General features: G+C 54.0%; 1 protein-coding gene across 2 annotated transcripts in view; it reads left to right on the top strand.

Annotated features, from left to right (window-relative positions):
- Positions 1-12,269, top strand: part of Sox13 (SRY-box transcription factor 13) — a 45,627-nt gene extending 33,358 nt beyond the window's left edge. Inside the window, exons 2-14 of one of the 2 annotated variants that reach the window (XM_031382781.1) lie at positions 1,486-1,684; positions 3,910-4,045; positions 4,128-4,214; positions 5,049-5,221; positions 5,539-5,607; positions 5,970-6,084; positions 7,426-7,508; positions 7,642-7,804; positions 8,249-8,358; positions 8,465-8,561; positions 8,922-9,065; positions 9,878-10,094; positions 10,652-12,269. In XM_031382781.1, coding sequence (XP_031238641.1) covers positions 1,487-1,684; positions 3,910-4,045; positions 4,128-4,214; positions 5,049-5,221; positions 5,539-5,607; positions 5,970-6,084; positions 7,426-7,508; positions 7,642-7,804; positions 8,249-8,358; positions 8,465-8,561; positions 8,922-9,065; positions 9,878-10,094; positions 10,652-10,925 — 1,866 coding nt within the window. In that variant the 5' untranslated portion in view covers position 1,486 and the 3' untranslated portion in view covers positions 10,926-12,269. Of the gene's footprint in view, positions 1-1,485; positions 1,685-3,909; positions 4,046-4,127; positions 4,215-5,048; positions 5,222-5,538; positions 5,608-5,969; positions 6,085-7,425; positions 7,509-7,641; positions 7,805-8,248; positions 8,359-8,464; positions 8,562-8,921; positions 9,066-9,877; positions 10,095-10,651 lie in introns of those variants that run through there. The other variant, XM_031382771.1, reaches the window with a different exon arrangement.
- Positions 12,270-14,158: the final 1,889 nt, after the last annotated feature.

The raw sequence follows: 14,158 nt of genomic DNA, 5'->3' as shown, positions 1-14,158 counted from the left end.
CTGCCGGTAAAAGAGCACTGATTGCTCTTCCAGAGGTCCTGAGTTCAAGTCCCAGCAACCTTATGGTGGCTCACAGCCACCTATCATGAGATCTGATGCCCTCTTCTGGTGTGTCTGAAGACAGCTACAGTGTACTCATATAAATAAATAAATAAATTTAAGAAAAATTAAGAATAAATCTTTAAAAAACAAAACAAAACTCCTCACCAAATCTGGCACTGTAAGTATCAGTGCCAAGCGGGGATGGGGGTGGGGTGGGGCAGATTCTACTGGGGTTGCTAAGCTAGAGAGCAGAACAGAATGCCGTTCATCTATGTTTTACAATTAGGTGTGAGATGTACAGACTTGACTTGTCCCTGCGGTGAGAGGAATAAGCAGCTGGCTGTAGATTCGTCGTTGTGGAGCGAATGCTTAGCTCGTGTGGGGTCCTGGGTTTGATCCCCACGTCCATTAAAAAATAAATGTTTTGTACTGGGGAGATGGTTCTTGACTTCCTTTCTTTCTTTTTTTTCCCCCGAGACAGAGTTTCTCTGCGTAGCCCTGGCTGTCTTGGAACTCACTCTGTAGACCAGGCTGGCCTCGAACTCAGAAATCTGCCTGCCTCTGCCTCCCAAGTGCTGGGATCAAAGGTGTACGCCGCCAGTGTCTGGCTTGACTTTCTTTTGGTCAAGTTGGGAACTAAGACAAGCTGTACCCTGTGTGTGAGGGCTCCTGCCAATTCTAGCCAGGTTGGTTATTGGACTGGAAGCTCAAATCCTTTTCTGGGATAAGGGTCTCACTGTTATAGCTCGGGCTATCCTGGAACTCATTCTATAGACCAGGCTGGCCTCCAACTCACAGACACCTGCCTGCTTCTGCTTCCCAACTGCTGGGATTAAAGGTGTGGGCCACACCCTGCCTTCGAGTTCAGGCTCTTATAATGCTGACACGTGATCTTAACCTGTAGTAGCTAGATCCAGGCGTCTGTTGACACACATACAGTGTTCATTTCTCATGGGTTCAGGGTAGCTAGTTAGCTCACACGGGAAAGGTAAGCCCACCAGCTCACTAGACACAACATTGCAAGAAACGGTGGACCACCGGGCTGTGGTGGCGCACGCCTTTAATCCCAGCACTTGGGGGGCAGAGGCAGGTGGAATTCTGAGTTCGAGGCCAGCCTGGTCTATAGAGTTCCAGGACAGCCAGGGCTACACAGAGAAACCCTGTCTCAAGAAAAAAACAAAACAAAACAAAAAACAAACAGAAATGGCGGACCGAGGGTAGGGCTCAGCTGGGTTCACTATGTGTGTGTGAGGCCCTGGCATTGCAAAAAAAGGAGAAAGCAGGTTCTAAAGTAGGCGTGTGTAGGCGTATGATCCTTGAGTGGGGCCAGGAGGTGCTTTGTAGGGGAGGCGAAGGGTGGAGGTGCTTCCTGGTGGGCAGGGTGGGTTTATAACTGGGCCATGGGCCTCATTCACTCAGTGTCCTCTGTCCCTCCTTCTGCAGGATGTCCATGCGGAGCCCCGTCTCTGTGCAGCTGGCCCCAGACAGCGCTACCACCATGGTGAACTGCACTGTCAAGTCTGAGGAGAAAAAGGAGGCTTGCCACGAGGCTCCTCAAGGCGCAGCCACTACAGGGGAGACCCAGCCTGGAGACCCAGCCCTGGCCTCCCAGGATGCCGCCAACTCCAAAGCTCCTCCTCAGGTGCCAAGCACTCTCTAGGGTCCCCCAGGGTCAGCGTCCCCGCTCTCTGCCTTTGTGGTTTCACAACTGAGGCCAACCCACTCATTCCACCAGGCCTGCATGCTCTTGCCTAGCTTGGGTACAGAAATGTTTTCTGCAAGGGTAAAATGGGGCCTAGTTAAGCAGAGGGGAGGAGCCACTGTGGTCAGGACTACAAACGGAGTAGCCTGTCAGAGCAGGACAGGGGCTGGCTGCTTCCATCCTTCCCTGTGTGACGTTCTCAGAGGCCACCATCCTTATAGCTGATGGCTACAAGTTGGGGTGAGATACAAGTGACCTGGGAAAGATTAAGTTGGAGTAAAATTGCTGTTCACAGACTGATTTACTTAAGGTGGGGGAACTCAGGTTAGAGAGACGATTGAGTGGGTAAAGTGCTCGCTCCATAAGTGTGAGCATGGAAGTTTGGATTCCTAGAACCCTTGTCAAAGCCAGGAAAGTATGGCAACTGCCTGGAGCTCCTGGAACAAGAGACCGGGAACAGTGAGAGACTTGCCTCAGTAAATAAATGATAGGTGCTTGTCAAATGAAGGCTGACACACACACACACACACACACACACACACACACACACACACCACAAAGAGGTGCACCTACCTGCACACACACATGCCCACACAGGTCTTCTGTTGCCGTACAGGAAATTTAATTTGATAACTCTGAAGAGGCGCTCAATGTGGAAGAGTGGAAGGGTCAGGGAACACGTCCTAGAGGGCTGTGACTCGGCCTTAGGCACCAGGAGCAGTGAGGCTTCTGTTAGATGAGACACGGAATCCTGCTCCTGCTGCTTCTGCAGCACCTGTGACCATGGTGCCACTGCTGCCTCCTCTTGTTTTTGTTTTTTGTTTGTTGTTGTTTTTCTGTGACAGGGTTTCTCTGTATAGACCTGGCTGTCCTGAAACTCAACTCTGTAGACCAGGCTGGCCTTGAACTCAGAAATCCGCCTGCCTCTGCCTCCCAAGTGCTGTGTGTGTGTGCCACCACTGCCCGGCTTGTTTTTTAGTTTTGTTTTGTTGAGACAGGGTCTCTATTATGATCAGCTGGCTAGGAACTCAGAGATTCCCCTGCCTCTGCCACTTGAGCTCTGGGATTAAAGGTGTGTGCCACCATGTCTGGTTGAATGTTTCTTATGTAATGAGTTTTTTGCCTGAATATGTGTAAGTGTCCCACATGCACGCTTGGGGCCACAGAGGGCAGAAGAAAGTGTCAAGATCCCCTGGAACCAGAGTGGTTGTGAACCACCCTGTGGGCACAGGGAACTGAACCTGGGTTTTCTGGAAGAGCAACAAATATTCTTAATCACTGAGCTATCTCCTCAGGCCGGAATTTTGTTTGTTTGTTTGTTTGTTTTGGGGGGGGTTGTTTTATTTTGTTTTGGTTTTGGTTGTGTACCTGCCTAGGGGTATGTGTGTGTTGAGTGGAATTTCCCTCAGAGACTAGAAGAGAATGTTGGATCTTCTGGAGCTGGGTGTGGGTGCTGGGAACTGAACTCTGGCCCTCTGCATCTCTCCAGCTCCAGGGACCACTTAGGGAAGCCGCAGTGGGTGCCTGTAGGCCAGCAGCCTGCTGGAGCAGCACGCAGGTTCATAGTAATTACTAGCTGAAGGTGAGCTCTGTATTAGCTCCTTTTCTAGTGCTGGGACAGGTGTCTCTGAACAACCTAGAAAAGGATTTGTCTGGCTCACAGTTCGAGGGTGCACATCATGGAGAAGGCATGATGGCCAGGAACTTGAAGCAGCTGGCTGTGGTGTGTCTGTAGTCTGATAGGGGCAGGTAAAACAGTCCAGGGTCCCATATTCAGAGTCCCCCTTGTTAGTTAAACCACCCTCCTAGACAAACCTAGTGGTGTTGTTTCCATGGTAGTTCCAGACCCATCATCAGCCCTTCTTGACCTATTGGCCTCTTTCGGATACTTGAGTACATGGGTCCCAGAGACAGGCCTGACTTTCAGAGTTGTCAGGGGCTTGTGTGAGATCCAGCCCTCTATGAGCCACCCAGCCTGGACTGAAACGCAGGTCTCTTGTCCCCAAGTCCCTGTTCATGTCAGTGTATCATTTATCAGGTATTCTGAGCAGGGGTTGGGAATGTCTTAGGGTTCCTCAGAAAGGGCACCTTTGTGGTGCTCAGCCCTCTGTGTCATGTGCTCTCCTCTCTTGGGAATGGCAGTGATAATTTAGTGTCTCTTCCAGGACTGTGCCTCACCAGAGAGCAGCGAGTCACCAGACCCCAGGAGACCAGCGGCAGCTTCCGAGGCTGCTTCGGGAAGCCAGGAGGCTGCTTCAGGAAGCCAAGAGCGGCTGGACTTCAATCGCAACTTACAGGAAGGTAGGAGACTATCGGGTCAGAGGTGAGGTCTAGGCTGGTCTCTGCTGGGCCCTCACCCTGCCCTTACCCTGACGCCCTCCAGTTGTGCCAGCCATTGAGAAGCTGCTGTCCAGCGACTGGAAAGAGAGGTTTCTGGGAAGAAGCTCTGTGGAAGCTAAGGACGTCAAAGGTGCGTACAGGCCTGCGGACAGAGCATCTCAGAGCCTTTCCCTCCTGGTCTAGTCTTGCATTCTGGGTAAATGGGGCCGTACCTTGTGCACCTGGTCCCACCTGAGGGTCATCACCATGCCTCGCCTAGAAGTCTTTAAGCAGTAGTCTGGCCCATCCCCAGGTGGGGAGGACTAGGTGGAAGCTGGTCTCTGGGATGGATCTAGGCTCTCATTCAGGACCCTTGGGACTAGAGGCTCAACGAGGTTCAACCTTCCAGCTCTCCACCTAGCTACCATGTGAGCTGGTTTGCACTCACTGTTGGAGTTGAGAAGCTAGGCTTCCAGAACCATATCGAGAGCTGCTGCTTATCTCCGAGTGATCATTTTGTCAATGATCTTGACCACACCCACAGTGGGAGCTTTAAATCAATGCTTTTCTCTCTCCCCCCATTTACTGACTGGGAGTCCCAGGGATGGAGAGCTGAGCTTCTTCGGCATTTTCCAGAGGCATCCAGAGTATAAGTTGTCCCCAGCTCAGCTGTTAGGACTAAACTGCCATATCAGACAGCCAGGCTGAAGTGGAAGGCAAGGGCATGAGCAAACATTGCCAGATACTAGCCAAACAAATTTCCACACATTAGCATGATCATCCTCAAACTAACCCCGTGAAAGTGACTGTCATTGTGCCAACCAATAGATTTAAAAACAAAAAAAAAAAAATCCCCAAAAACACAAGAGAGGTTGAAGACTGGGCTGGCAGGATCTTGAGATAGAGCAATTGTCAGATAGGTGGGTGGGCAGATAAACAGGTGAACTAACAAGAACTCCTACGGTGGCATTTCTCTGTGGAACAGGGACCCAAGAGAGCCTGGCTGAGAAGGAGCTCCAGCTTCTGGTTATGATCCATCAGCTATCCGCCCTTCGGGACCAGCTCCTTACGGCCCACTCTGAGCAGAAGAACATGGCTGCCATGCTGTTCGAGAAGCAGCAGCAACAGATGGAACTGGCCAGGCAGCAGCAGGAGCAGGTGTGCCTGGGTCGGGACTATGGAGTCCTCCGTGGGGAAAGGTTCTGAGAACTGGCACTCGGCTGTGTCCCTTGGCGATAGGCTCTGTCCCCTGGTGCTCTGCTCTGTCTCCTGGCATTCGCCTGTGTCCCCTGGAGCTCAGCTCTGTTCCTGGCGCTCTGCTCTGTCCCCTGGCACTCTGCTCTGTCTCCTGGCACTCTGCTCTGTCCCCCTGTTCTCTACTTGGCCTCCTGGGGAAGTCAGGGGTAAGCTGGGACAGGCACCAGAGGAGGGCCAGGGCCGTCTGTGATTCCCCTGTCAACCCCATGCCTCACCAGATCGCCAAGCAGCAGCAGCAGCTGATTCAGCAGCAGCACAAGATCAACCTCCTCCAGCAGCAGATCCAGGTGCTGATGGGAGGGGCACAGGCCGAGGGTGGCACTGGCTCGGGGAGCCGCAGGGAAAGAGGACTGCGGAGCAACCCCTCCTCCGTACCCTGGGCTTGATGAAGAGACCATGCTTTTGCTCTAATTCCCTCTGATTCTGTTGTCCAGTTCTTAGAGGGTGACCCAGGATGTCTCCCCCGGTCCCTGTTGAGATTTAAGAACAAGGAGATGGGTTCACAGATGTGATATGGTAGACAGATCCTTTGGAAAGTTGTCCCTACTCTGTGCCCTGTGTGTACCCACCCCACTCCAGGTCTTGGGCAGACCCCAGCTGGGTAGCTCTTTGGTCCTCAGGGACTTACAGTGGGTCTCTTTGCCTTCAGCAGGTTAACATGCCTTATGTCATGATCCCAGCCTTCCCCTCCAGTCACCAGCCTTTGCCTGTCACTCCTGACTCCCAGCTGGCTCTGCCCATTCAGCCCATTCCCTGCAAGCCAGGTGAGTGAGGCAGGGAAGGGCTTCTGCTTCCACAGAGGCAGCTTTCTTGAGAGGGAGGAAGGAGCCCAGAGCCACGCCTCATGCGTTAGTTTACACTGTGGCCTTTCTGGGCCAACGGTTCGGGGTCGATCCCGTGAAAGAATAAGTCATTTCCAAGCGGAGGTGGGAGAATGAAAAGGAAGAGCATGCCGCAGGAGACTCAGGAGAGAAGAAAGTTGAGGAGACTCCCTGAGGAGATGGCGCTTGAGGGCTGGGTCCTGGAGGAGGGGTCATGGGATCGGGAGGGAGGAACTGGACCTGGGGTGCGAGGCTCAGGAGCAAGGGCTGACAAAGGCGTGTGAGAGCGACGGATCTGGGAGGCTGTGGAGGATTGGAACATGGGGTCTGGGAAATGAGTGAGTTGGAACGCTTGAGCAGGGAGTGTGCCCACTCTGGCTGTGGGGGATGGGCACAAAGATGACCGATGGGGTGATCCCAGTGAGTTCTGGTGACAGTGCCCACAGACAGAGTTGGGACAGGGCTGGCATGCTGCCCGTAAATGCCACACAGGATAGGTAGCAGTGAAGACAACTCCTAATCTGCCCTCCCTGTTCCACAAGCCCGGGACATAGAGTACAGGCTCCCAGTCACAGCGCCAACTTGGCTTGCCAGCCTGAGTTCATCATCCTCACCATATTCTCCATCTTACTACCCTGGCTGGAGCTAAGTGCCTTGACATACCTCCTTTGAGCCCTTATCACTACCTGCCTGTGTGGGTAGGGATTTGTACACAGGCTTATCTCTGCTGCACTCCTCCTTGGTTCAAAGCCCTGTGAGGTACAGTAGGTAGGAGGGAGAGGGCTGTATATAGGCCAAGGGATAGGTTATGGAGTCTAGGCCTAGGTTCAAATCCCAGGGCTGCCATTTAGTGGGTGTGTGGGCAGCCCGCTGAATTTACAAGGTCAGGAGGTGTAGAGAAAGAACCCTGACTAAGACACCTGTAAAATAAGGCTGATGCCCTGAGCATCCCTTCCATCCCGTCGCTTTATCATAGAGGGAAAGCACATGACACATCCTCTCAACACAGTAGCTTTGCCCCTATACACAGCAAGTACAAGGCCGGAGGTGCTGTCCCTCGCATGCGCATGGGAAGCTCTTTACAGTGGGTTGGAAAGGGCAGACAAGGCCACTGGCCTGCATGGGCCATATGGGTAGAAGAAGGTATAGATGGCCACCTGTACTACCTTAGCCTGATGAGGACAGAACAGGTTAGACCAGCTGTGGTCCTGGGACCTGTCACTCAGGTGCCTGCTATTCTGGGCTCACTTGGGACTTGGTCCCTTGCCGCTTTTTTTTCCACAGTGGAGTACCCACTGCAGCTGCTGCACAGCCCGCCTACCCCTGTGGTGAAGAGGCCAGGGGTGGCCACCCACCACCCCCTGCAGGTACTCCACTGCCCACTGCCACCCGGGACCCCCCTCCTTTGCTCTTGGCTCACTCTCCTTGAGTCCTGTCTGTCCTGTGATGGGGTGGTCCTCCTTGAGTGTTTCTCATTCTCTTGTCTTTCTGGGTCGGCAGGAGCCTCCACAACCGCTAAACCTCACAGCCAAGCCCAAGGTACCTGAACTGCCCAACACCTCCAGCTCTCCCAGCCTGAAGATGAACAGTTGTGGGCCTCGCCCCGCCAGCCACGGGGCTCCCACAAGGGACCTGCAGTCCAGCCCCCCCAGCCTGCCTCTGGGTAAGCCTGTTCATCTGCTCTCACCTAAGAGATTGAGTCAGAGGCCACCTTGGGCACAGTCCTTCCCTTTCTCGGTTCCAGTTTGGGGTTTTAAACAGTTCTAAGGTACTCCATCACTGAGCTCCACCCCAGCCTCTGCTTTCTTAAAGCCAGGGATGAGACCTGCTCGGGGGACGCCTCCTCCATGTCCCATTTGTCCTCCAGGATCGGATTAGATAGCACAGAGCCAGGCCACTGAGTTGCACATCTGGGAGAGTTGCTTCATCCCCCAGCCCCTTGGCACCCCGCAGCAGGCAGTCCTGCAGGGAGGTGTGGGGGTGGGCAGGGAGTGTACCACCACAAGGAGCCCCAAGGTGTGACCTGGCAGGAAGCATAAATGTGTGGGCTGCTCCCGGGACAAAGCCCTCAGGTCCTCTACCCTTCACTTTTTACCCTCTCTGACAGGCTTCCTTGGCGAAGGGGACGCTGTCACCAAAGCCATCCAGGATGCTCGGCAACTGCTGCACAGCCACAGCGGGGCCTTAGAGAACTCCCCCAATACCCCATTCCGAAAGGTACGGGCCGCTCTTCCTCTTCCCAGAGGACAGGGGCAGGCGATGGAAGGTGAAGACAGGATGACAAAGGAAGCACTGATACCCACATTGTCTCTGTCACCCGCAGGACCTCATCAGCCTGGACTCCTCCCCAGCCAAGGAGAGGCTGGAGGAGAGCTGCGTGCATCCCCTGGAGGAAGCCATGCTGAGCTGTGACATGGATGGTGAGGGCTCTGGCACTGGGTGCCACTTAACTCCCCTAGGGCTGTGTCTGCCTCTGGTCCCTTCCTCCGGCCCTTCCTAGCATGTGTCTCCATTGTTCCCTGGTGTCTCTGTCCGTAGGTCGCCTTCTGGTATCTTGTCATGATTCTGTAGGGCCCTGCAATTCTGGATTGCTGCTGTGCCTGATCTCTGGCTGCGGTGGGCCTCTCGCTTACTGCTGGCCTTTGCTGCTCATCCTGCCTTGCTAGGCCTGAGCAGATTTCTGTCTGAGGCTCCTCAGTGCCTCCTGGTGGTTATGCAGAGGATAGCTCTGTCAGCCCCAGAGCTGTTGCCTGCCTGACTCTCACCTACCTGTTCTCCAGGCTCCCGCCATTTCTCTGAGTCCCGGAACAGCAGCCACATCAAGAGACCCATGAATGCCTTCATGGTGTGGGCCAAGGATGAGCGGAGGAAAATTCTCCAGGCCTTCCCAGACATGCATAACTCCAGCATCAGCAAGATCCTTGGTAAGGGCCAGGGCATGGGTCCTCTGCAGCTCAGGGGATTGACTCCAGGGGGCATAGTTCAGTAGGACTGGGTCTGTTTGGGGCTTGCATGTCTTTATTGAACTCTGGTAGAGTCGTACAGGGTGTAGCAGTTGAGATGTTTTGGGTAGCTGGATCCTAGGACCTTGTACCAGTGCAGGGCTCTTTTGGTTGTCCCTCCCCTTGGGACTTTGTGTGTTTCTTACCACCCCCAAACACCCAGTGCCTCTCATAGCCTGTGCTGTGGCAGTATATGGAGACTGGTATTTTGGACCATTGGTATAAAGACTTTGTGTCTGAGGCCGAGGACGTGGGCAGGGCTGACCTAGCTGAGAAAGGGTGGTGTTTTCATGGCTGGGTCCCCTCCAGTAACTGCAGGTTTCTTGTCTGGAACATCTGGGCTCTGTTTCAGCTTTTCCATGTTGGCAATGCGGCCTAGGGCCTGGCACATGCTAGGCAGGTGCTCTACTACTGAGCTACACCTCAAGATTCACGCCGGATACTTGGTGGCCTGGAGTGGCTGCCCTTTGGTGAATGGCCTTGGGACAGAGACCTCTGAGGGGTCCTGAGTTGTTTGACATGGGGATGGTACAGACTGCTTGCCATTGCCAGCCTCATCCATTGCTTGCCCAGCATCCAGGGAGCATCCACACTTGGCCAGGCCCTTGATGAGTGCTTATGTCTGTATCACCTTTGATCCTAATTGAGGACCAGGGTCCAGTCAGGGCTTCAAGCCTGGAACCTGGGGGAGACCGTGAGAGTCTGGCCCTTAGTTCTTCCTGGTATTGGATCAGGTTCTCGCTGGAAGTCCATGACCAACCAGGAGAAGCAACCGTACTACGAGGAGCAGGCCCGTCTGAGCCGGCAGCACCTGGAGAAATACCCCGACTACAAGTACAAGCCAAGGCCTAAGCGTACCTGCGTGGTGGAGGGCCGGCGGCTGCGTGTGGGCGAGTACAAGGCCCTGATGAGGACCCGGCGCCAGGGTGCTCGCCAAAGCTACGCCATCCCGTGAGCAGGCCCTCCCTGGTGGCCAGAGGCAGCTTGTGGCTGCTGTGAGAGACTGGGTCCCTGTGTGGCTGGTCTTTGTGTGAGGCAGGCAGATCCTGCGTGGCTGCCAAGCAAGGATCTAGGTGCAGATTTGTGTGTGTGTGGTCATCTGCCTGTGTGTGATCCCTGATGGATAACGACTGTGGGTGAGACTGCGGTGACTGACTGGGGGTTGGGTAGAAGACCTAGACAGACTGTGGGGTACCTGCTGCTGCCTAACAAACACAGGGCAAATTCAGAACACCACGGGTATTCATCCCACAGGAAGGTTCCTTGTTTGACCATGGCAGGCACTAGAGTCGAGTTCTGTAGTCAGTGGCACTAAAACAAAAAAATGTACCACAGTCCAACATACCCTCGGCTCTGAGTTTTCCAGCTATAGCCGACAGTGAATTTGGCCATCAGGAAGCACACACGGGCCAGCGTATGCTGGTTACCCAGCCGGGGGGGGGAGGGCTAGGGGGGGCCGGGAGGGCTTGTGGGTACATCTGTAATTGCGACTTTTCTCCGCCTCTCAGCCCGCAGGCTGGCCAGGCACAGGTGAGCTCAGATATCCTGTTCCCTCGGGCAGCAGGCATGCCCCTGGCACGTCCGCTGGTGGAGCACTATGACCCCCAGGGTCTGGACCCCAACATGCCTGTCATCATCAATACCTGCAGTCTCCGGGAGGAAGGGGAGGGCACAGATGACAGGCACTCGGTGGCCGATGGAGAGATGTACCGGTACAGCGAGGACGAGGACTCAGAGGGTGATGAGAAGAGTGATGAGGAGCTGGTGGTGCTCACAGACTGATCCCCAGCTAGCTGGGCCCGGCCCATCACCGCTGGGGAATGACCTTGTTCCCAAGCCGACTGGCACAGCCAGCCTTCCTGAACTGTCTTGGTACTTGGACTTGGGTGTGCCCAGGTGACAGGTGAAACTGCACTTAGAGATACATTCCCAAGTTCCTCCTCTTCACCACACCTCTGGGCCTATCTGAGGAGCCAGTGGCCTGGTTGGGTGGCTGTGGTGAACCAAGCTGGCTGAGGGTTTTAGCCCTTGGGGCTAATGGCCAGGGACCACTGGATGTGCTCCCTCCTGTATGTCCACCCACTTGAGGGAATGGCAGGGATGCACCTGTTTCCCTAAGGTCACATGCTTTGTTTCCATTTTGTCTTGGCCCAGACCAGCCATTGTGGGACAACACACCTGCCCTGTAAGTTCCCAGGTCACCCCTCTGTCACCTGGGTTACTTTGAACTCTGTGCAGTCTGGCTGTCCTGTCTCTGTCTTCCAAGTCCATGTGCCTCCGGCTGCTGTATGTCTGTGCGCGGCTCACATCTTCATCTCGCCATTCCTGGCAGAAGGCATTTGCTGAGTGGTCACTGTGAGCCAGGCGAGTCGATGAGCTCTGTGATGTGTGTCTTGATGCTTCTCTGGGGGCTTCTTCTGTGTTCCTTTGTCCCCAAATTGCTACCTCTTTGTCAGTCTGGTGTCTCAGGTTCTGTGTATTTCCTCCCCATGTACATTTCTCTCTTCCTATGTCTGCCCCTGCTCCCACCACACCCGCTGCATCCTCTGGGTGTTTGTAGGGCCCAGCCTGCCCCTGGGACTGGCAGTTTCCTGACCCCAGAACCCCTTTCCTCCCTTCTGACTTTGCCAGTCAGTTCCCACGGAGTTATTTTTAGCTCCCAGGACCGTGAGAGTCCAGGTTTCCAAGGGGCTCTTCCCTTATTCCCAACCTGTGTCACAGGCATGAGGGCCTTTTTGTCAGTGACAGCCCTGCAGAGGAAACCCTATGGCAGCTGGTCTCCACCCTTCTTCATGAGCTTAGAATGGGTTCTTTTCTCCCCCACCCTGTCCTGACGGGATGGGCTTCACTCCTAATAAGCTTCTTGGTTGTGTCCCAAGAAAATCAAAGACCATTAGCACCTAGCTTCAAAGATCTGGAGCTGCCCTGGGTCAAGGAAATAATCCCAAACCCCACATGGCCAGGTGCCTCCCTCCCCACCTCTGTTGGCCCTATTTCTCTCCAGACTGTTTTCTTTTTATGACTGTAAACATAGATAGTGCTTTATTTTGTTACTAAGAAGATAATGATGAATAACTTAACCAGCATATTTGTTTTCTGGTGGTGTAATAAAGACCGACCATTTCAGAATGTGCCCTTTCTCTGCTGGACGGCTGGCCTGACGGCATTCTCAACTCTGACACCAGCCAGTCGCTGCTGCCCACTGGTGGCAGCTCGTTGGGAGCATCAGGCAAAGTGTCAAAGAAGTAAATGGCTTTGAGCAGAGGGAGACCTAGGACAGGCCTCTGGAGGGCCACACTGCTGAGGGAGGCACTGCAGCAGTGGCTCGGCTCTCCCACTTCGGTTTCACTGAAGGAAGAGACTTAAAACTTCTTCCTGAATCTTACTGTTCCATTGGGAGAGGGAGCCCCTTGAATCCATTGAGAGCTGCTGGCCCATCCCGCAAGAGGGTTCACACACAAACAGGAGGGCTGCCTGCTTTACACCTACTAAGGGAGCAGGGGTCTTCAGAACTCCATGACCTTACACTTTGAATGGAGATTTCAAAAGCAGAGTTGTGACAGAATCATCGCTGGAGACAGGGCTGGAGGAAAGCACAGAATTCCTCAAAGTTAATGGGGTTCTATAAGACAGGTCCTGGTTACATTCATATCATTAGCATGGGGAGACAAAGCTGAACAGTAACTCTTGTAAAAGAAATGGTCCAGATTCACAAAGGCGTATGTCCTCGATGAGGGTGTGTCACTCCAGTCCAAACCCCTTCTTTAAGAAAAGCTGCATCATCCAGAGGGGCCCAGAATCAGCCTTTAAGAATGAGGGATCCTAATAGGTATACTCTTAGAGGGATGGTCAGAGAGAGCCAGGGTCACCCAGCCCGCCAAATGGGGCAAGAGGGGAAGGCTGTTCTGTGTAATGTGAGATTGAACCTGAGCTGATAGTCTCAGCATTCACACACACACACACACACACGCGCACACACACACACACACACACACACAACCTTACCCTTCAGCAAAGATGTTGGGAAGTAGAACTTAAGAACTATGGGGCAGGGGGGGTTCTCAATTTTACATGTGGGTGAGACAGTAGATGAAGAGGGATGAAGACCACACACTGGCCGGGTGGTGGTGGCACACACCTTTAATCCCAGCACTTGGGAGGCAGAGGCAGATGGATTTCTGAGTTCGAGGACTGCCAGGGCTATACAGAGAAGCCCTGTCTTGAAAAAAACAAACAAACGAACAAGACCACACGCTACCAGGGCCAGTTGATGGAGTGTCCTGACTCCTGGCTGTGTCCTTCAGAGCTCTGGCTGTCTTTTCTTGCTGTCCTCACACCTTGGTACCCTGTCCAGCGTTGAGGCAGGGGCCAACAACAAGAGACCTGCCCAGGGTTCTGGAGACTACTTTGGCCTCTGCTAAGTGGCCACTAGGGGGAGCCGCTTGGTTCAAAGCCACTTCAAATTCCCACCTCAGACAAAAAATCAGATCCCATTATCTTGGGACTCCTCCCAATTCCTCCTTTGAACCTATGACTGGCCCTATGCATCCTGGAGGGTCTGAGCCCCACCACCAAAGGTATTTCCGGATACCTTTGTCCACAGGCCCCATCTAGCTGCTGTGCTGTCACCACCCCAAGTCCTCTGGCCAACTGGAACCTCATCCTTTCCAATGAGAAGCAGGGCAGGGCAGATGGGCTGGAGCAGGGATGGTATGTTCTGGTCGCTATCAGGACAGCTAGCCACAAGCTCAACTAGCTCCTGCCCACCTCCTCACAGGCCCAGGGTCAGCCCCAGGGAGGTGGCCTTGGCCTGGAGCACCTGCCAAGGTAACGAGACGAATGGGACTCAGGCTTGGTGGTGAAGCATGGGGCCCTCTGTTACCCCAGCCATTATAGCACTTGAGTGCAATGTGGTGGTGACACAATGTGCGCAGTTGGCTTCACTCTGCCCTTGGTTCCAGGGTTGCTGAAGAGACTAAGGTGGGCATCACTATGTAATTTGTCCATAGTGGCCA

The sequence above is a fragment of the Mastomys coucha genome, unplaced genomic scaffold, assembly GCF_008632895.1.
Source record: "Mastomys coucha isolate ucsf_1 unplaced genomic scaffold, UCSF_Mcou_1 pScaffold1, whole genome shotgun sequence".
Classification (NCBI taxonomy): domain Eukaryota; kingdom Metazoa; phylum Chordata; class Mammalia; order Rodentia; family Muridae; genus Mastomys; species Mastomys coucha.
The sequence above is the reverse complement of the archived record's forward strand: the minus strand, read 5'-3'. Positions and strand labels throughout refer to the sequence as shown.